The 20,964-nt window shown below is 37.4% G+C and overlaps 2 protein-coding genes and 2 long non-coding RNA genes across 6 annotated transcripts; 1 reads left to right on the top strand and 3 right to left on the bottom strand.

Moving 5' to 3' along the window:
• The first annotated feature begins 736 nt into the window (after positions 1–736).
• On the top strand, positions 737–10,147 carry LOC141611595 (O-fucosyltransferase 16-like). Its single transcript, XM_074430176.1, has 10 exons — positions 737–1,275; positions 1,381–1,422; positions 1,523–1,613; positions 2,220–2,296; positions 3,513–3,601; positions 3,695–3,866; positions 4,255–4,436; positions 7,232–7,334; positions 8,333–8,664; positions 9,190–10,147. Exons 1-10 carry the CDS (start codon positions 1,099–1,101, stop codon positions 9,620–9,622), a joined length of 1,698 nt encoding a protein of 565 aa, XP_074286277.1. The 5' UTR covers positions 737–1,098; the 3' UTR covers positions 9,623–10,147.
• On the bottom strand, positions 2,708–3,736 carry LOC141611612 (uncharacterized). Its single transcript, XR_012528677.1, has 2 exons — positions 3,480–3,736; positions 2,708–2,969 (listed from the first exon to the last, which is right to left on the bottom strand). It is a non-coding gene; the product is annotated as an uncharacterized LOC141611612 (long non-coding RNA).
• On the bottom strand, positions 3,847–5,823 carry LOC141611605 (uncharacterized). Its single transcript, XR_012528675.1, has 3 exons — positions 5,504–5,823; positions 5,256–5,370; positions 3,847–4,042 (listed from the first exon to the last, which is right to left on the bottom strand). It is a non-coding gene; the product is annotated as an uncharacterized LOC141611605 (long non-coding RNA).
• Positions 10,148–10,591: 444 nt separating the features above from the next.
• Positions 10,592–16,815, bottom strand: LOC141611573 (protein EARLY STARVATION 1, chloroplastic-like). 3 transcript variants are annotated; one of them, XR_012528656.1, is made up of 11 exons: positions 16,233–16,808; positions 14,417–14,493; positions 14,049–14,242; positions 13,808–13,847; positions 12,636–12,717; positions 12,390–12,467; positions 12,160–12,285; positions 11,928–12,049; positions 11,388–11,563; positions 11,013–11,087; positions 10,592–10,899 (listed from the first exon to the last, which is right to left on the bottom strand). XR_012528656.1 is itself a non-coding variant. In XM_074430154.1 (11 exons), the coding sequence occupies exons 1-11, from the start codon at positions 16,529–16,531 to the stop codon at positions 10,755–10,757; spliced, it is 1,278 nt and encodes a 425-aa protein (XP_074286255.1). In that variant the 5' UTR covers positions 16,532–16,815; the 3' UTR covers positions 10,592–10,754. The 3 variants fall into 3 exon arrangements, 1 of the variants encoding a protein (XP_074286255.1); XM_074430154.1 differs by having other exon boundaries at positions 11,388–11,427; positions 16,233–16,815; XR_012528655.1 differs by lacking the exon at positions 10,592–10,899 and having other exon boundaries at positions 11,014–11,087; positions 11,388–11,555.
• Between the last annotated feature and the right edge of the window lie 4,149 nt (positions 16,816–20,964).

The following is a 20,964-nucleotide window of genomic DNA, read 5'->3' as shown; positions in this document are numbered from 1 at the left end:
CAGACCTGCACCTACCCTTACCCATAGGGTCCGGGTATGGGTCCTCAAATTTTAGACCCTTACGGTCCAGGGCCTGCACGGTCCAAAGGGAAAATCTCGGGTCGGGTCCGGGTCTAGGCGGACCCTACCCAGACCCTACCCATTGCCATCCCTACCCGTAGCCTATGGTCGAGTGATGTGCATTGTTAATAATGCAAGACATAACCTTTATGATGATCCTCTTTGCTCATAATGTTTTCGGAAGAAGCGACCACACACTTACTCCGTCAGTGTCCTATATCTCGTAAGATTTGGTGCCAGATTGGTATTTCCGAGTCTTATACTTCTTTCTTTAATATTTCATTATCGGATTCAGTTTCACTGAATGCAACTTATGCAAGTAATAGTGTAAATGTGGGTTTAATAATGATTGGTTTATGAAATTTGTTATTACATGTTGGTGGATTTGGAGATGGAAAAATAATGTTTCCTTAAGAGAGATAAAAATCCGACATATCTGATTGAGTTTTTAAACCGGCAATTCGACACTTCTAAAAGTGTCTTTGACAAGTTTTCATTTTTATCTCTATGACAAAACAATTAGTCTCATTGTAGATAACTTTATATCTGTCTAAAGATTTAGACGGGTCAAATATGTTACCCTTCTCACAATAAGACAATCCCCACCATCCCACTTGTTATTTGTCTTATAAAAATGGTGATATATTTAATCCGTTTACAATTTTAGACAGATAATGTCCGTTTAAAGTGACATGTTGTGATGACAAATGACAAGGAGCGAAAGCGAAACAGCACACAGCGGTAGAAATTGCCATATACCAAATCATCTCGTCGTCATCGAACAATCCAACACTTTTCCCTCTCACTTTTTCCAAAAAGAAAAAATAATAAAAAAATCTCAGATCCCCTCTTTCTCTCTCTTCAATCTCCCACACCACCTCCTCACTTCCTCTCTCTTCCGCCATAGCCGACTCAAGCTCGAGCTCTATACACACAATCCACTGAAACTCAACCTCAATCTCCCTCTTACTTCACCGATACTTAATCAAGCGTTGTGTCGTCGAAAAAAGCTTTCATTTTTGGCGCCAAAGCGTAACAATGGCGAACTTGCGGCGGCGCCACCACCGCAACAATGGCGGAAACCTTCGTATAATCCGTCAGTTTCTTCCTGCTGCCGCTGTCGTATTCGCCGTGTTCTTCATGTTGTTTTTCGTACTCTCTTTTCTCGCTCCTCTTCCTCGCCATCACATTCTGAATCGCCGGCGATCTTCATCCGTAATTATCTCTCTCTTTCACGAATTTGAAATTATTGCGAAATTCGTTGTTTTCGGTTTCGTTTTGGTGTTTGATTATTATTGTGTTTTTTATTATATTATGCAGGAAGACGAGAAATCGAATGGAGCTTCGGCGTTCTCCGTTCCAGTTAGGGATTCAAAATGACGATATTTCGATAAATTTCGTTCGTTTTTTGAAGTTTTTGGTTGTTTTGATGTGTTTTTGTGTATTACTTGTTATTGTGTAGGCGACTGGAGGAAAATCTAAGTATGATATATGGAAGTCGAGAGATTCAGAGTTTTTTTATGGATGCAGTAATTCGAGCCGTAAATTTGCTAGTATGTGTTTTCTTTTTGCTGCTGTTCTATACTTTTATAATGTTGATTTGATCTATGACTCGAATGTCCGATGTCATATATTTCTGGTATTATAATTTCAGTAATCTGAGCGAATAAAATGCATGATGATTGGTGAAACCTGCGAAATTTTATTTCTTGAGTGATGTTTGATTTTTGCATGTCATAACTAAAGTTGCTTGAAGTTGAAGCTCGGAAATTTTGATGTTCGTATCAATGATTTCAGTTATCTATTGTATGCCCGTGTGTAATAGATTATACTAGAGGGTAAGATGTCTAGCAACGTGACTGCTATGGACTAGAGGTGGTATGGACTAGAGATGGCTTATTTAAGAACCTCTTATCTTTGTATCAATACCGATATTGAGATTTTATTTTGATTCCACATTTAGCCTAGCTATTGCTGCTACTTAATAATGCGAACATTCGACCTCCCTTACACACAGTTGGCTAGTGGCATTGGGATAATGTTGTTGTTGCTGCTAGCCTGCTACTACTACTACTACAACTGTACTTATGCGAACCTTATTATATTTTAGTAGATCCTATGGTTATTACTTGCCTAAATTATGATTCCTGGTATTGCAGAAGCAGATCTTATCACACGTAAAAATCGTTATTTAATGATTGCAACAAGCGGAGGCTTAAATCAACAAAGAACTGGGGTAATGATATTTTCTTGGTTGTTTATGGCATTTAATTCATTGTTTATGTCATTCATTTGGGATTACTCAGTCGGTATTCCATGTGGCAATCTTTTGTATATCTTGCTAATAGTTAAGTCATTCGTAGATTCTTGCATGACTTATCTTTTAATTATGTTTTTCTAAACAATGACGTGTTCATCTTTCTTCACTCGAAATATTTAGACAATTATAGGGACGAGTTATAGTAGAGGTACATATGCATACAGTGTTTTCAATTTTCATATATTTTGTCTAATCATTTGACGTTCCCAATATTGAATGATACATGCCTGAAATGGTGCCTTTTCAGCTTCCTAAATAAATAAAAAAATTCATGTCATGATACGTTAGTATAGTTTTTTTTTTTTATTTGCAGCTGTATGGGTTATGATCTGGAAACTTAATATTATTCACATTAGTTACTTTTAAAACCATGTAACTAAGATTTGCACAAATTCAAAAGGGAAATCAACTTTTTTCTTGTAAAAACAATCATCTACGATATCCTAAATTATCAAGACACAGAAAAGGAATGCAAACCATGTGAAATCACCCGGCAGACTTGAGCAACAAGATGGCCATAGTAAACCCGGATAACCAACTCCAACTGGTTGAGCAACCCATTTAACATCTCATTTAGGAAGAAATATTCCTGTCAACAAAACTAAAAGTGATATGGAGATAGTAAGCACATATATTAGGTGCCTGATAACTCCACTTTACTGCAATGTTCTTGACATTGGAGATACTGTTTTATGTTGTAATGTACACATATTTGCATAATTGTTCTTTCACAGCATTTAGTACCCCTAGGTTCCAAAGTGGATTTCTATGTTGTAATGTACACATATTTACAAGTACATATTCTGAAACAACAATGCTACAAGAGTTGGAAATTTTTTCGATGGGAATGTATAGGTTATTAGGATCCCTAGGTTCCAAAGTGGATTTTTATAATGGATCACTTCAATGCGACAAGACACATACTCAGAAGTTTTTGGCTTAACTGTTCTTTCACTGCATTTAGTACAGTCTTAGTTGGTCAATAGGGAGATGGTCTGATTCTTTTATTTGATGTGTTTGTAACTGTTATTAGGGAGGGCATCTAAGCCGTTAGTTACTTTTAAAAATAAAAGCAATGCTTAAGTTTTAAGTTGATCACCTTTGGAAACTGCTGATTCGAACTTTTTTACAGATAGTTGATGCTGTTGTTGCAGCTCGTATATTGAATGCCACCCTGGTTGTTCCAAAATTAGACCAAAGGTCTTACTGGAAGGATGCGAGGTATGTTTTAAAACTCTTGGACAACTTTAAGTGCCCAACCTTTTGCAAACCCTAACAATCTTCAGATTTGCTGTATGTATAATGCTCTTGCAGTAATTTTGAGGATATCTTCGATGTTGACTGGTTCATATCCACCTTAATAGATGATGTAAATATCGTGAAAGAACTCCCTCAAGGACCGAAAGTAACAACAATGCGTGTTCCCAGAAAGTGCAATGAAAGATGCTATGAAAAACGGGTGTTACCTGTTATAACGAAAAGGCATGTAAGTCTTCTGTGCATGCACCTCCTTTTTTTTCCCTTTTTTTACACTTCTGTTTAGATTGGTTTTATTCTGTTTTCCACACCTTCCCCTCTTTGTGATTTCTGTTTGATAAAGTGGCGATTTTTTGTTGCTAGATACGCATATTGTGCTTTAATTCTGACCTTGCTGTGGAATGGCTGTAATGTTTTGTTGTAAGATGTCACTTTCTTCAACAGAACACTAAAAAAAAATTTCATCGAGTTTCCAGCATTTAACAATCAGTTTAGTATTAATTGTTATGTTTTGCTGATTTGTGAGTTCAAGTGCGACGCTTGTTTGTGGATATCGTGTAGCGGGATCATTCTGTCTTTTGACATTTAACTCTTTTCTGCCTTGTTGAATGAGACAGGCTGTTCGGCTTACCAAGTTTGACTATAGGCTTGCAAATCGGTTGGAGACAGATCTCCAAAAGCTAAGATGTAGGGTTAACTATCATGCTGTGAAGTTCACGAGTCACATACAAGGGATGGGGCAAGTATTGGTGCAAAGGGTGAGAGCCATGAGCAAGCATTTTATCGCCCTCCATTTGAGGTAAGCTGTTATATCTTTGCTTCTTTTGTTTCTTGTTGCTTTGTTAATAGAATGTGTTCGAGCCAATCAGCCAAAGACCAATTCAGGCTATAGCCTTCAAAATATGATGGAATAAATCAAAAGGAAAATTGATTACTACTAGTCTACTACTACCTAACATAAACCCACTTTTGATATTTGCTACCTATATAAAAAAACTTAATAAACTACTCCCTTAACATTTGCTCAGGCGATAAATTGCTACCTAACTCCAATTCTCAGGTGACTTAAACATGAAAAGATCATTTTGCCCTTCATTAATACTAACCTCTCACACCCTTGCTTTTACTTGTGTTATACCCACCCCTTTTGAAACTACTACCTACTACCTTCTTCATTCAAATTCCCGAAAAATCCTCAACACTCTCCTTTGTGATTATAATCCCAAAATCAAAACTTTATTATTTCTCTCATTATAATCCCAAAATCCTCATCAGAGGTTGAGTCTTATCTCATTATAATCCCAAATCTTAAATAATGGTTATGTAATGGTATGAACAATTACCGTTTTGTTTGAATCCAATGTTATTACTGTCACTTTATCTTGTCAATTTGGTTGAACTTGAGGAGCCTTTGTCATAAAAAATTATGAACAATGCACTTTTTCTGTCAAAAAGTATGAACCTTTGTTGATAAATTTACAACATCATGCCAATAACTACAACAATTGCAATCCTTTTTTGTAATAAAGAACACAAATTAGGACAATAACAACATGCAATCCTTTTTTGAAATAAAGAACACAAATTAGGACAATAACAACATTTAAACTGAAGAAACCTCTTCTTTGGGTGTGGACATCTACAACCTCGTTTGCCTTCAACCTTAACAAGTTATTAGCACCCTTCATCTTCGTGTTTTGCCTTCACCCAGTCAACATCTTTTGCAAAAATACCTACAAGAAATGCAATCAATTTTAATAAAACCTAATTCAAATTTTTCCTAAATTTTGCATAAACCCTAATTTAAAGAAATGAATGAAATTTGCAACCATCAAACATAAAGTGAAGAATGGAGAAGAGAAATACCTGTCGAACTATATTTTGAGGACGAATAGTTTGGATTGATCTACGATTTTGGGTTGTCGAAATAGAGTAGTTCTCAATCTCCAATTTTGGTTGTTGATGGTGTTTTGTTCAATGAAGAAGGAGCTATGTTATATTGTAAGTTAAAGGGAAGGGTATAGAGGGTATATCGTTCTGTTAGATAGGGAGATTCAAATAAGCCGGAAAAATGACGTGGAATTGGGGTTGGATAGCAACTTATCTCCTGAACAAATGTCAAGGAAGTAGTTTTTAACGTTCTTTTTATTATTATTATTATTATGTAGGTAGCAAATATCAAAAGTAGGTTTATGGTGGGTAGTAGCCTAGTAGTTATCAATTTTCCCTAAACCAAAATGTTCCCTAGTTTTTGCCCTTCTTACGTTGGAAAATAATAGCTGGTTAATATACTTCTCGAGTAAATTTCCATTATGCGTGATACTGTGATCGAGAAATAGTTTTTCTTTGTTTTCCAACGTAGGTCTAAGGCTATGTACATCAGTCACCTTACTCCGATTTAGGCAGGACCCTTTAAGGTATGACTGATCAGTGGAGCATCCGTTTTAGTAGTTTTGACTCTTCTTTTTTTTTTGGGGGGGAATAAAGTTGCGAAGACTCCAAAGAGACTAACCTCTTGTTTGTATGGAAGGATCTATTAGGAAAGGTTAGGAACGGAGATAATTTCCCTTGATTGATTAGAAAATTGGGTTCACGGGAAGCTGAGGGATCAATTAACTTTTCTTGAGGATGGAATGATTGGATCATTAAAATGGGTTGGATGACTTGGATCCATGTTCCTTATATGCTACAGAATACTTTACGAGTTAAGTAGCTTATTGGATAATTTTACTAATATTAGACCCATTAAGAGCTATGCCCGCAAGATTTCAACAAGAGCGTTTTGGGATAATCTACTCTCCCCCAAACACTAATATTGGCCGGTCCACTTAGGGGAATCTCGTGAAGATTTTTTTTGTCTACCTAATGCACTAAGAAAACTATGTGATTAGAGTAAGATTAGGAGTAATGGCCTTTCTTGTTATCTAATTAGAGTTGCACGAGAAGGAAACAAGAGGCTTCCTCAACTTTATACATAACATATGGCTGGACCGGCTGGTTACATGTGTGACATAAAGTGTAATTTCTGAATGTATTTGTGAAAAAAAAAATCCTCAAGAAATCCTAAGCATAAGAAAATCCTGAAGGTTTATAGCAATTTACTGTTGGTGTATTTTAAGGGGATGTGGAATACAATTAACGAACAATATTTGGACCTCAAGATCTCAACCTACACGTCATGCACGACTGGACTGAGGGAACTTGTGCTTCAAAGTGTTATACTTCTTGTCTCATATGAATCCTTAATGATTAGAATCTGGATTTAGGCATCTAAATTCTCCGTCGTTAGATTAGATACCAGCAAAGTTATCCACCAATAGTCATGTTTGACTAATCTTGAAACCGTTGACAGACAGGAAAATGATTTGAAAAATAAATGAATTGCCAAGCACGCCAACTAGAAGTACTGAAATGTATTATTATTTATAAATGTAGTTTGGAATGTTAGGATTTTCTCTCATTGAACGTGTGCTTGTCATATATGGAACACAATTTCTATTGCTGTATATGCCTTATTACAGTTTCTTATATTTGTTTCATAATCATAGCCTCAATCGCTATGGCAGACTGCTTTACTCTGGCTTTATGCTGCAGATTTGAACCTGATATGCTAGCATTCTCAGGATGTTACTACGGGGGAGGCGACAAGGAAAGGAAAGAATTGGGTGCCATAAGACGAAGGTGGAAAACATTGCATGTAAGACTTCCGCGGCTTTAAAGTATATTGATGCACCTTCGTCAGTACTTATAGTTGTTTGCTTTTAGAAACTTTTCACTCTGGTGCCATCAGGTCTCAATATTCACTTCGGCGACTTAATTTCGGAGATATTTCACATTTTGGTGACCTAAAGATTGCATTTTTTATTTTTTAAAATTTGGTAGCCTAGGGTACACCATAGTCTTCACCTAAAATAAGGACTTTGCAGCATACTGAATTGACAAAGTTTACACTGAAGTATTTAAGGTGCGGAAACTACTCCATTTTTCTCATTTTACCTCATTCTCCATTTATGGGAATTGCATTCATTTAGCCCCAATTCGGATCTAGCTACCTTTTTATATTCAAAATAATCATTCTATACTCATCTCATCCATGTGCAGTGAAACGACCTCATAGTCCCCTACTTGTTCACTCTGTTTTCCTATCCTCAAACTTTGTGCCAAACACCATTGGCACTAAATGAAAATGTTTGATGGAGTAGTTTACTACACTAAACTATTTGCTATTTGGATGAAATTTTGGTGATATTACAATTTGGTCACCAAAATGGGAGATAAGATAACTCAAGCTTCTTGTCACCAAAGTGAATTGCAAAGTGAATTAGCCCAAATTTCAAGGCACGAAATGAAAATTATTCTTATCTCATTGCTGTCTATGTACGTCAGTTTGGTGCAGCATCTTGTCAGTTCAAAGCTGATAGCACCTTTTAGTGTTAAATTTGTTTTATATTGAACCAAACTAACTATTACTTCTCTACATTTGCTGGTCCAAATCGTAACCCTTCGGTTTCGAGTTTGGGGATGGCCTATCTATAATTTGAGGTCAACTTCTTTCTCAATTTTAGGAAAAAGGCGGCAGTGTAGAACAGCCTTATAGATAGCAGTTTTCCTTTTGCACTTCTCCAGCAGTCTGCTAACTTGGTTGATCAGTCAACATTGCTGATAAGGTAACTGACTGCTCATAATACGATGCAGGGAAATAACCCAGAAAAGGCAAGGAGACAAGGAAGATGTCCACTCACACCGAAAGAAGTGGGGTTGATGTTGAGGGCATTGGGTTATGGTAGTGATGTTCACATTTATGTTGCCTCGGGCGAAGTATATGGAGGGGAGGAAACATTAGCGCCACTGAAAGAACTCTTCCCTAATTATCACTCCAAAGATAATATAGCCAGCAAAGAGGAGCTAGAATCATTTTCCAAATTTTCCTCTCGCATGGCAGCTCTTGACTTTATTGTTTGTGATGAAAGTGATGTCTTTGTTACTAACAACAATGGGAACATGGCAAAGATCCTTGCAGGGCGAAGGTATTCATTTGATCTATTATGTTACTATAAATGCGGCAATGATTCACTACTCCTTGGTTCCTTTGTTCTTAAGTTATGGATGATGACAAAAGAAAAGAAAATGATTTAGTAGACTTCCAGTGCAATTTTCAACTAAGGTCATTCCAAATAAATCTACTTGGTTTAAAACAAATTAAGGGGGCGTTTGGTTCAATAGCATGGAATGGAATGGATTGGAATATGAATCCATAATCATATGGGGTTCTAAATCCATTCCCTCCTAAACTTGTTTGGTTCATCTTAAAATTGTAGAAGGGAGGAATGGAGTTTGATACCAAGGGAGAAGTTGGGTATGAGATTCTAGGGGGTTGGAAATCTAACTCCATTCCAAAAGACTCCAACCAAACATTGGAATGGAGCAAATCCATTCCAACAGAGCCAACCAAACACCCCCCAAGTAAAATGACTCACTAGTAGCTGTTGTTTCTCCAAGTTAGAGGACAAGATCTGGTTGAATGTTAACTCGATTATATCTCGTGTTTCCAGGAGATATTTCGGACATAAGCCTACTATTCGGCCAAATGCTAAGAAATTATCCAAGCTCTTTGTAAACAGAGGTAACATGACTTGGGAAGAATTTGCTTCCAAGGTTCGTTCTTATCAAAGAGGATTCATGGGTTTGCCAAATGAAGTAAGACCTGGTAGAGGTGAGTTTCATGAGAATCCTTCTACATGCATATGTGAAGATACCTATGCTAAGGCAAAGAGAGATGCCAGCCTCCGTAAAATAGGGATGGGCAAAGACACTCGAAAAGAAGAACCAGAGGATCGTGATATTGACGATGATATTGAAGTTACAGATCCAGATTTTGACGATGAAGTCACACCCCAAGAGAGACGAACTATGAATGAAACCACTTTGGATTATGATGGAATTACATCGGATGAGCCTGAAATAGAAGATCTGTTGTCCGACTAGGGATTTCGCTTGCATCTAACTATCACACATTTTCTGGTTCCGAGAGGTATTTATTATCATGTCTTGCATCCTCCATAAGGTGAGATACTATACCTTGCTCTACAAGTTTAACTCGTAGGTGGCTAGGATCCACATGTAGAGGAGGCAGAGATCGTGTTGTCTGGCTGCTGTTTGAGAATCTGTACAAAGTTTAATTCCTGACATCTAGCGATCACCCTCTGAGGCACGCTGTGGAACGTGGAAATGATTTTGGTGTACTAATGGTAAAGGAGATTCCCACCCCTTTTGACTATGGACTTTGAAGAGAAGTTCCTGCTGCGGTATCTTATAATCAGTAGATAGCTGTAGATTTTTTTCCCCTTTCAATCAATAGGATAGATTTAGATTGTTAGATATCCTTTTTTTTTCTTGCTTCACACCTTCAGATCATTTAGGTTGTTTCGGAATATGTACTTGTACACATTTCGCTTTACATTTTTGGGTATATGTACTAGCAAACTCTTTTTTGTCCAAGCTTTTTGGTTCCTTTTAGTGCGTTAGTTATAAGTGACAGTTCTATTCCCCAACCAAGTCATCTACCTGTTCATCCCCGGAGAACATTCAAGTAGTAGCGCTAGTGCTATTACCAATTCCCCTTCATTTACTACGATTATATACTCCGAGTTCATGTTCACAGATCACATGCTAGATCTGTTTTATCGATCTAATATTGGGAGCAATTGCCAAGCAGGTCCCTTCGTTTGAACTCCGGGAATCGGAAGTATTACTGTAATATTTTTTGGTACAAGGTCCAAAAGGGGTCCAGGAGCAATTTTTAATGTTGGATTTCAAAGCTAGGTTCTGAGTACCCCGACTCAACTTAACAAAAAAAAATAGCCTGTGATTGAAAAAAAAAAAAAAAAAAAACTTATTTTGGCAAATTGACATAAAAAAGGAACCTTTGGGAAAGTGGAGCTTGAAAATGAAGTATAGAGAAATTAGAGAGGTGAGAATTACCCAACCTTTAAATGAATTATAAACCAGAGAATGGCAAGAAATGTTGTACAGAATTGCTTTCAACCTAAGAATTGAAGTTTACCTATTCCACTACCTAGATTGTATTCTAGACTGACCGAGTTAATATTCAAAACTTTCAAGAGGAAGGTCGCGAATCAGACATATCATCAGGAGGAGAAGGCGGGTTTGGATAAACTCCTGGCGGCCTATTCTGTGGTTCGATTGAAAGCAGCTGTGTTGAGTCACCTACCACGTCCGCCCATCCGTAATGGGGTTCAGCCCTTCACAAACAGTAGCAAAGCATAATCCAGTGAGTTTAGTTCACATTACAAATAAACACAGCCCACTAGAAAAGATGTAATTGCACTAATGCTCGGAAGAGAATCGTGCTTACTCGTAATATGTTCCCTCGTCCACCTCTATATCCCAACTTTCTCCAGTTGTGCTCTTTCCATACTTGTGGACCTTGCTATTGTAACAAAAGGTACAGTTTTATGCATTAGGCTAGTAATCACAATTATTGGATTGACTCTCGAGCACATAGATCAACTGAAGTAAAGTTAATCTAGCTTAACCAGAGCTCTCATATTCGAGAGTCTGAGCATGCAACATGGTTGGGGGAGAGCTTTTCAGCCTTTGTGGTGAACACGCGGCCAAATCCCGACTACATAAGATGTTAGATTTTTTGCACTAAAAAGAAATCTGAAAAATGAAACTTGTAATAAACAATTAAAATAAATTAGGACTCTACATGTCTACAGGAACATACCCATTTCCAAAATGTTCTTCACCCCATGTCCTAGACCAGCCTGCACATCCAACAAGCAGAAATATCTCAGTCGGCCCAGGAAAAAAAAAAGCAGCAATTGCGAGAATGGCAATCATTTTGGTGTCAGCCCAGATACACTTTTTTCACCATGATGTAGACAACCATGATCTGCAATTCTGCACCATATGAAATTGAGACTCCAGATAACATTTGTCAAAAAATTACAAATTCAAAATCCAGTATTATATTAGGCCAAAACCTATACAAAATGGCTAATCTTTTCATACTTTCCCTTCTCTACAACATTGATGCCAGATTGCCAGCCAAACCTGCCGCTATCAACTAACCAGCATTAGCCAGATGGTTACTTTCCATTTAGTTCTCAGTTTGTTTATAGAATCACGGTTTACTCGAGTGAAGGAGCAGTAAGGCAAGAACGCACGACTTGTTTTTGAGATGAACATATGCATACAGGTAGACTATTGACTGGTCAATACCAAAGAATTACAACAGAAAGTTACAGGCAGAGTAATGTCATACGTTCACCACCAGGAGATGCGTGCCAAGTTTCTCCTTGTCGTGAGCCAATGCCCGCAAAAAATTTCTCTTCCCATTTATCTCCCCATTTAGTACCAAGTTCTGTCTCTGCCCACTTGTCTGTCCTGCAGCAGGAATAAGTAAATGTTAATGCATTTCTTAGCCCAAGGTTTAACCAGCAGATCCAACAAACACTTCAACTGAAAACACAATAATGCAAAAGACAGGCTTTAACCATTTTAAGACAGATCCTCTTCCGTCATAGTGCTCTCCCCACTTCTCCCACCATGACTGTTCATTCAATCGGCCATACTTGTGTGCTCCTTTCTCTGTCCAACCTTTGGCATCATATTTCTCCCACCTAAAGATAATACGTCAAGCTTAATTTCTTTAACCCTGTACCTAGTTACTACCAGGCGTCCAAGCATCCAAGCATCCAAGCATCACAGGAACACTATTTCTTACCATTTTTCATGCCATCCTGCATTTTCAGCGCCTGATTTTGCCTGTTTCTGTGCACTTCTCTCTATCCTTGCTATATTGCTGCAAATTACGGAGTAATAGGTAACATAATTATATATTAAACAAACAAAAGAAATTGATTGATATAGTACACAATGCTGTTGAAGTTTAGTCAATATTTAAATATCCCCAAGAAAGTAGATTCCATATTACTTCAAGTCTAAAACTATATGATGAAAACTCCTTTACCTCCATTCATCTTGATGAAGCATTTCTTGCCATGTTTCCCACCATGAATCCCCCTCGGCATTTCTTCCAGATTTCTCCACACCTAAATTTAACCCAGAAATAGGGAAACAAAAAGAGGAGCCAACGCTGAAACACGAGACAAAATTGCATCCACAAATTTATAAACAATCTTCGTACAAATTAGATACTAATATACACATCACACATGCCAATATACATACTCATCATTCATTAAGACTGAACTCTTCATAAACGGAAAAAAGTAAATAAATAATAGGAGTACAGACTACATTCTAACTAATAGGTCATATACATAGGGTGAGGGCCAATAGAGTAATATGCCGCAAAAAAGACCCAAAAAAACAAGTCGATGAAAAAGCGACAAAATATTAGCAATAGGTAACAGGCAGGGCACCTTTCACTTGGTAAGGAAAAGCTACACATAAACTTCATGTGTGGTCATACTGCTGCTTCTATGCTATTGATACCTACACAACATCAGAAACTCATACATAATGCTGCGGCACCTAACTAGCAACCAGACTGTATACAAGAAAGAGCTCACTACAAACAGAAGACATGTTGCATGACCATAGGACAGCTCCAATTCAGGTTTTCCTAGCGTTTTTAATCCTTTGCCAATTAACATTCAAAAGCTTGATAGTTCTTTTCCTAATGATCTCTGTCAACAGCACATAAAATTTGCTGAGTATGCTGAACATGATTCTGAGGTATTTTACCTGATAATCTGGGGATGCTACTTTAATATTTTCAAAACACAGAAAATGATTACTTATATTGTTTAAACAAAAAAGGACACGAGATTATGTGAGCATTCTCTTTTGAAAGGGAGCCAATATGTTGTAATTTTATCCAAATGTTTAGTGGATCTATTCCCTTTAGCATCTCTATTTTGACTAAGGGCATGATGCATATTATCTCCCAAAATGATATGAATTGCTTATATATCAGGATTAGGTATTTCAACCGATTAGGGACAAGGACACGTATCTCTAGATCTCTCAAAAATGAGCAGATGTTACATACTTACATTAATAACAGCAGCACTATCCCATATTAATCCTCTTTTAACAAGGACAGTGCATGACTAACAGATTGACGACGAGAAAATATACACGGTGCTTAAACTTTACAAAGGAAAGTCTGTGTACCTAGCTCTTTATATCCAGTCCAGTCACTTTTCTCCCACCACTGCCAATTAGATAAACAAAATCATTCAAAACATTTACCTAGGATGACGCCTTGAAATTAAGAAAGAATGATCATGTTCTCCAATCTTAATGAACAAGAGGAGCCACCGTAACCAGGAATAACATACAAAATTTAATCTCTTAGCATCTATAAATCAAAAACGAATTTCACATTTTCCAGATAATAAAATAAAATCAATACCGTTTCTTTCCATTCTGTCGAACCATCTTGAGACTGACCACCCATTCTTGTCCATCGGCATCTGTAACCATTTTCTCCAAGTTCATCACCGCTTTCACGGTACCACGTACTGCCATCTTCATTGATGCCTGCTTCATTCACATTTCCATTTAACAAGCTGATGCCCCAATCTTTCTCGTTTGCAATACCAGTATCTAGGGGGAAGGGTAAACAATAAAATACAAAAATTAACTTCAAAGACTTAAATTCCAAGCACAAGTAATAATCAATTTATTACCAGTTATTAGCCTCCTTCCAATCTTTCATCAGCTTGTTAGATAATTATAATTAAATGATTCCAAGTATAAGAAGAGTGCATTTCCAAATACCTCTCTTGGGTGGTGTATCACGTGACTGTGGACCAGAATTACGTGGTGTACACCTGGGTTTCGAGCGAAAGCGGGTTCTGCATTACAAAGAAATCATTAGGTGCTTCAGTCACTAAGGAAAGCTCTGAGGTTCAGTATTTTACTATATTCTATAACTTGTTGAGTGTCTAAAGTAGTTTTATGAAAAAGCAGATCATCTGACAATTCAGGATGTCTGTCACTGATCAGGGAGACTTCAGGGAAATCAGAAGCGAATACGGAGTAACCGACATTGGAATGGCACATCTATAAAAATCAAAATCCAAAACTCTTTATCAGTTTATCATTCTCCTTTTGCCATCGTCAAGATTGGCACAATGATGTAATAGGCTTTCAGTAGTAATTGATGTTAGAACTCGTTCCTCGTCTCCCGGAAATTGTTTTTAGTAATGACAACAGTTCACAACACTTTGCTTCTATTCATTTTATGTGTAACAGCAGGAGTTCAGAATTAAGGGGTATTGATGAGATAGATATCGACATGGAGCTAAAAGCTAATCTAAGTAACTAACATAGTACAATAAAACTTAACTCTGTTCAAAACATTAAACACTTAAAGTCGACTTCATTTCAATCAACTCAACTTAATTCACTAGTTGAGTTCCATTTTGTTTACACAGAATTAGTCCGAACTCTCTCCAGTAGAATCAACAAAAAAAATGCACAAATTTATTTATCAATTGTCTTACGTCCCCTAGTAATTGCTCAAATCAAAATTTTGACAAATGACGGTGACTTTTACCTACTATGAATCAATCTACAGCGTGTCATTTGCTCTCAGTAATGTTCACATATATCCCAAACCAGAGCGACTTTGAACTCAACTCAAACAAATTCAACACTGACTGAAACAAGAAGATGGCTGGGGGAGGGGGAATGGAAAGATTTTTTTTACTACATCTAAATCAAAGCGTCTTTGCTTGTGGCCAATGAAATTTAAATCCGTCACAAAAGTGAAGACTCTCACAAAAAGGGAGAGGGGACAAGGTGGGGCACCCCCCCATGTGCTTCCCACTCACCTCTTCATGGGTATTTTGTGAGAGGAAACGGTATCCGTCACAAGCTTCAATGAGATTTTGTGCATCTAAATATCTAATCAGCTATACATATATGTGTAATACGAGTATAATTCACTAAAATTTTAAGAACTGTGTCGCAATCAAACGCTTCAGCCACATAATGAAGATTGTCATTTACATTACTTGAAATTAAGCAATCAGCCAAATAATAACTATCTCAACAAAGGCCATTTTCAGAAGGTCAATTTATCCGAAACAAGCTCATTTTCATAATTTCGATTATAGCTAATTACTAGTACTGTACTCAAATATAACTTAAATTCAGTATATCATGGAGGAAACTAACATATCATACAATTAGCTAAAGAGCAATGCTACCGCTCTTCTCTTTACGCTCTTCTCCAACCTTCTCCTCTCACAAATCTGTAATTTAATAGTATAAATTTTAACTACATGCTATTAATTCAAGGTCGCAAATTATACTCTATTCTAATGCTTAATTAGAGTGGAGAAAGTAAGAGAAAATTTAGGGGAAAAAAAAGGCCGGTAGCACTGCTAGCTAAAACATCGAAAACTTCGAATATCAGAGAAGGTCAAATATCAGAGTTAGAAAGGAGAAGGCCGATAGCATTGCTCGCTAAAACACCGAAAAACTACAAATATCAGCAAGCATATACATACAAAACAGATACAAAAATAAAAACGCAATTAATTAAATAATTTATAAAAAAAAATACGGAGTAATAATTAGAGCGTACGGAGGAGAGGTGGTGAAAGGCAAAGAAGGCAAAGCTTGGCTACGAACTCTTCGAAGACTCTTCTCCTTTAGATCGAACTTTCTTCGCCATTCTTCGATTGTTCCGACATTTTCATTCTTCGAACATACGAAGTGATTAACTCTCTCCTCTCCGAAAACACGGCGCCGAGTATTTACGACGTCGACGAGCTCGAAGCTTCGGCAATGGTGAAAGTTATGGAACGAAACATCGTCGTGTAATTTACGAAGCTTTACGGTTGAAAACGGCGTCGTAAATCCACCTGCTGAACTCGCCGCCATTAATGTTGTAGATTTTTGAGCTTTCTGATGCTCAAATTTTCACTGAAATGTTATTTCTCCTTCAATCAAGCAAGAAAGAGATTGAAGTATTTAGCATTGCACGATGAAAGAGGGAAGAATGTGAATTAAATTGAAGGAAAATTGAAGAAAATTAGGGTTTGGTTGATAATTATGGTGAGACAGAGGAATTGGGGTGTGTGTTTGAGCAAGCAACTGAAGCAAGTAGAGCAAGTAGTTGCGGTGAAAGAGAGGGAAAGAAATACGAGAGCCGAGAGAAACGAGTGTCGAATTACGTCTATATTATCGAAAATTTCTTTGTGTAGTCGGTACTCCGGGACGGCCCGTAGTGCCTAATCACAATTTTGGTTCCGGCTCATCGTGCTTAGGCACAATTTTGGCTTGGTCTAGGCACGGACAATCATGATTTTGGGTGTGTCGTGCCGGTCCGCTTTTCCCACCCCTATTGTGGCCCGTCTTTTGGCCCGAGCAAAGTCGGGCTCGGCTCGTGCCGGACACATATCGCCTGTCGTGTTTTGGGTATTTTTAATGGTTTTTTTAATTATTTACCCTTAAAATCGTCGTGCCCGCCATGCTTGACCCATCGTGCCTTGTGTCGTGTCAGACCCGGACCATCTCGTTTTCTTCACCGTGCCGCCCGCCGTGCCTTGGCCCAAAATGCCAACTAGGGAAGACTGTCCTCATTACCTTTACTGAAAATCATGGAATAAAGTATAGAGTATTTTTGATTGTTTTATACTCCCTCTGTCCCTATTATTTGTTTACATATTTCATTTTGAGGTATATCACTCAATTATTTAACTTTCTATTTTAAAAAATGTTTTTTAATGAGCAATTTAATCTTCTAAATAAATTCGGTTTGATTCACTTGTCCAATAATTAACACCTTCCTCTTTTCATGGTCGTTGTATTAAAACAAAGGTAAACAAATTACCGAGATCCGAAGGAAGTATCTAAATATGTAATGGTTGTTTATTTCTATACTACTGAGAATATGAATAATTGTGTTATATTTATGACAATTTTAAACAGATATTAACGTCATTTTAATTTTATTTATGGAGTAGAATCACAATTTTTTTTTTGTATTGACTAGGAGTATTCCCTACCGACAGCTGGGGTAATTTCCTTCGAGAAATTGAAGGCTATTTAATGGGTTGACCTAGACCTGGCAAAACCAACCCGACCCGAAAAGGCTGGCCCGAGACCCGAGATTGACCCGAAATACAACTCTCGACTTTGACCCGAAACCCAAATAATTAACCCGACCTGACCCGAACATGACTCAAACTTTTTTGACTCAGAACTGACCCAGCGCGAAATGACCCAATCAGAAACCACCCGACCCGAAAAGGACCCGACAAAACTAGACCCGGCAAAACCAACCCGACCCGATTGAACCGACCCGAAAAGGTTGGCCCGAGACCCGAATTTGACCCGAACTACAACCCTCGAGTTTGACCCGAAACCCAAATTGACCCGACCCGACTGGCCCGAAAATGTCCTTAACTTTGTTGATCCAGAACAGACCCGATCTGAAATGACCCGAACAACCCGACAAAACAAACTCTAATTGAACAAAAAAGGCTTGAAATGACTAATCTAAAAACACACTTAATATTGTTAATGTTAAAAATAAAGAATCAATGATCAAACCTGAAGTAAAAATAGGTAATAATACTAAACGTACTTTTTTCTGTCTTAATCGTTGACCCGAAATCGAAAATGACCTGACCCGCTTTGACCCGACCAAGTTACCCGAAACCTGAAATGACCCAACCCGACCCGAAATAGTCCGGTAATATGAGAGATCCGAACTGACCCATCCCGAATTGGCCCTACCCGGTGACCCGTTTTGCTAGGTCTAGACAAAACACAACTCTAATTGAATAAAATAAATAAATAATAATAATAATAATAATAATAATAATAATAATAATAATAATAATAATAATAATAATAATAATAATAATAATAATAATAATAATAATAATAATAAGGGTTTTTTGTTAGAAACTACCTTATATTTAGGAGCATTTGTAAAAATACTACCTTACATTATTTTTTTTGTTTTCGACTACCTTTGGGCTTTGGTTTCTTTATTTTTGGTCAATAACTACCTATGTTAAGAGTCTAGACGGAATTAGTCAATTTTATGGCTTTAACCTATCTCCCATGAGTCCTTTATGTTTCAAACTTGCTTATATCCTATTTTGGGAAGTCATGATGTACTTACGCTTAACTTTAAGAGATATTCGTAGGTATTATTGAAATGTGAAACCATAAATTATGCTTATTTGAAGTTAAATTGTGGTTAGAACGTACTTGGTCATTGTCATTTGGTGTTAAGAGAGTAATGTGAGATAGGTTAATGTCGTTAAATCGATCAGATTTCACCATATTTTCAGCATAGGTAGTTTCTGACCAAAAAAAGAGAAAACAAAGGTAGTCTAAAACAAGAAAAATAATATAAGGTAGTCTTTTTACAAATACTCCTAAATATAAAGTAGTTTTTGACAAAAAACCCTAATAATAATAATAATAAACGCACTTTTTTCTATCTTAATCGTTGACCCGAACCCGAAATAACTCGATCCGCTTTAACTCGAAAATGACCCGACCAATATACCCAAAAAACACCCGAAACACGAAACGACCCCACCCGATCCGAAATAACCCGTCAATATGAGAGACCCGAGCTGACCTGACCCGAATTTGTCTGACCCAAACCCGACCCGTTGACCCGTTTTGCCAGGTTTAAGTCCCTACCCAAATTTGGCTTTTTTCATTCGCGAAAGTTATGAATTAACAACGATGAACTGGTATAAATTAAATAAAACAAGATTACATAGTTTTCGAGATAATGTAAAATAACTACATTACAAACCAGGGACATCACCTCTGACCACTTATTTAAGAGATAAAAGTCACTACTACTAACACCAACCGACTACTTATACATATGAACAATTCTCCTTGTGCGAGCCTTATCAATGAAGAACAGCTTGTGAGCAACAATCTTAAGTTCATTGTCCGAAGGTGTAAAGATTTTATATGAGACAATAGTTGTGCGATCAAGCTAGAGCATACCTTCAGAGAAGCTAACAGAGCAACAGATTTGCTTGCAAACAAAGGAGTTAACTAGAGTACTATATCCACACATTTAGATTTTCCAGCTACAGAGTTACGTATCATCCTTATGGAAGATATTTTTGAGGTGACTATTCCCCGTGTAATAGCTACTCCCTCCATTCAATATTTCCCTATTTCCCTATTATATGTGAGGGTTATTATATTGAAATGGGGTGATAAATGCTGAATAGAGGGAGTAGTAGTTAATTTTGGGACTTGCTAAATCCCGCACACAATTTTACTGAATCCCGCACATTTTTACGTATTATTTCGAGTCTACCCCTTTCATTTCCCACTCCACCAAGAGAGACACAAAACAAAAACCCTAGGAAATAAGAAATTGCACCGATGGACCACCACCCTCCCTCACCCCCAAACATTTCTACCCACCAGCCTCCCCAACAACCGTCCCACCAACTGATCGGCGACGGTGAACGATGAAGGTCGATGACGACGTATTATTCTAAGTAAGGACGGCGATGAAGACGAGAGAAGGGGTTTGGTTCAACGAAGGTGTTCATGTGTCGCTCACCAGGCTAGGTTCGACGAAGTGGATAGGGTGGTCGGCGCTTGGTGAGGGGGTCAAGGCTGGGGAAGGGTGGCCGGAGCAAAGGGGGAGAGGAGGGTGGGCAGGGGTGTCGGGGTGGAGTGGGATTGGGTATTTTTAATTATTTTTTATTTTTTTTAATAATTTTTATTGTTTTTAAGATAAAGGGTAATAATAGAAAAAGATGGAAAAATGTGTAGGATAATGCAAAATCGTGTGTAGGATACTAGGATTTAACAATTACGTTAATTTGTGGGGTTCGTCCCTCTTTCGCACCAAAAAAACAAAAAAAAACTAACGCCAACTGACTTTGGTAAATCACAGTTTTTACGGAAGGCTTTTGGTCTGAAATAAGACGGGTAATATGTCATCATTTTACAATAAAATGTTGTTATTTTCTGATAACATGTTACCATTATTGTTCACATCATTTTCAGGGTAAAAAATGACACCTCCAGTCATAACATTTTGTGAATTAATTGGTTACATTTTCTTAAAAAATGACAACATTTTATCCGTTTGATAAATAAGACAAAAAATGTTCGTCTGAAACAAGAATTTGCGATAAAACTAAACACGTGAGCATTCTGAAATTGCAGGTTGGCCCCACCCGTGCTTTTCTCTTTTATTGGATCCAAGTGTAAAACCTGACGTTTGATGTAAGTCCAAGCCACTCATCCCTTCACACTTGGCTTGTTCTCAGCGGCTATAGTTGAGGTCACTACTGTCCTACATT

Source organism: Silene latifolia, chromosome 1 (genome assembly GCF_048544455.1).
Source record: "Silene latifolia isolate original U9 population chromosome 1, ASM4854445v1, whole genome shotgun sequence".
NCBI lineage: Eukaryota > Viridiplantae > Streptophyta > Magnoliopsida > Caryophyllales > Caryophyllaceae > Silene > Silene latifolia.
This window is presented reverse-complemented; position numbering and strand designations above follow the sequence as displayed.

What these genes read in the sequence shown, in the direction of transcription:
- LOC141611595 (XM_074430176.1), top strand. Translation starts at nt 1,099, where the DNA reads ATGGCGAACTTGCGGCGGCGCCACCACCGCAACAATGGCGGAAACCTT. An exon ending in ATCGCCGGCGATCTTCATCC is followed by an intron (nt 1,276 to 1,380) that starts GTAATTATCTCT and finishes TATATTATGCAG; the next exon opens with GAAGACGAGAAATCGAATGG. An exon ending in GAAGGTGGAAAACATTGCAT is followed by an intron (nt 7,335 to 8,332) that starts GTAAGACTTCCG and finishes AATACGATGCAG; the next exon opens with GGAAATAACCCAGAAAAGGC.
- LOC141611573 (XM_074430154.1), bottom strand. Translation starts at nt 16,531, where the DNA reads ATGGCGGCGAGTTCAGCAGGTGGATTTACGACGCCGTTTTCAACCGTA. An exon ending in CCTTTCACCACCTCTCCTCC is followed by an intron (nt 14,494 to 16,232) that starts GTACGCTCTAAT and finishes TTTGTAATGCAG; the next exon opens with AACCCGCTTTCGCTCGAAAC. An exon ending in CTTCATCAAGATGAATGGAG is followed by an intron (nt 12,468 to 12,635) that starts GTAAAGGAGTTT and finishes CGTAATTTGCAG; the next exon opens with CAATATAGCAAGGATAGAGA.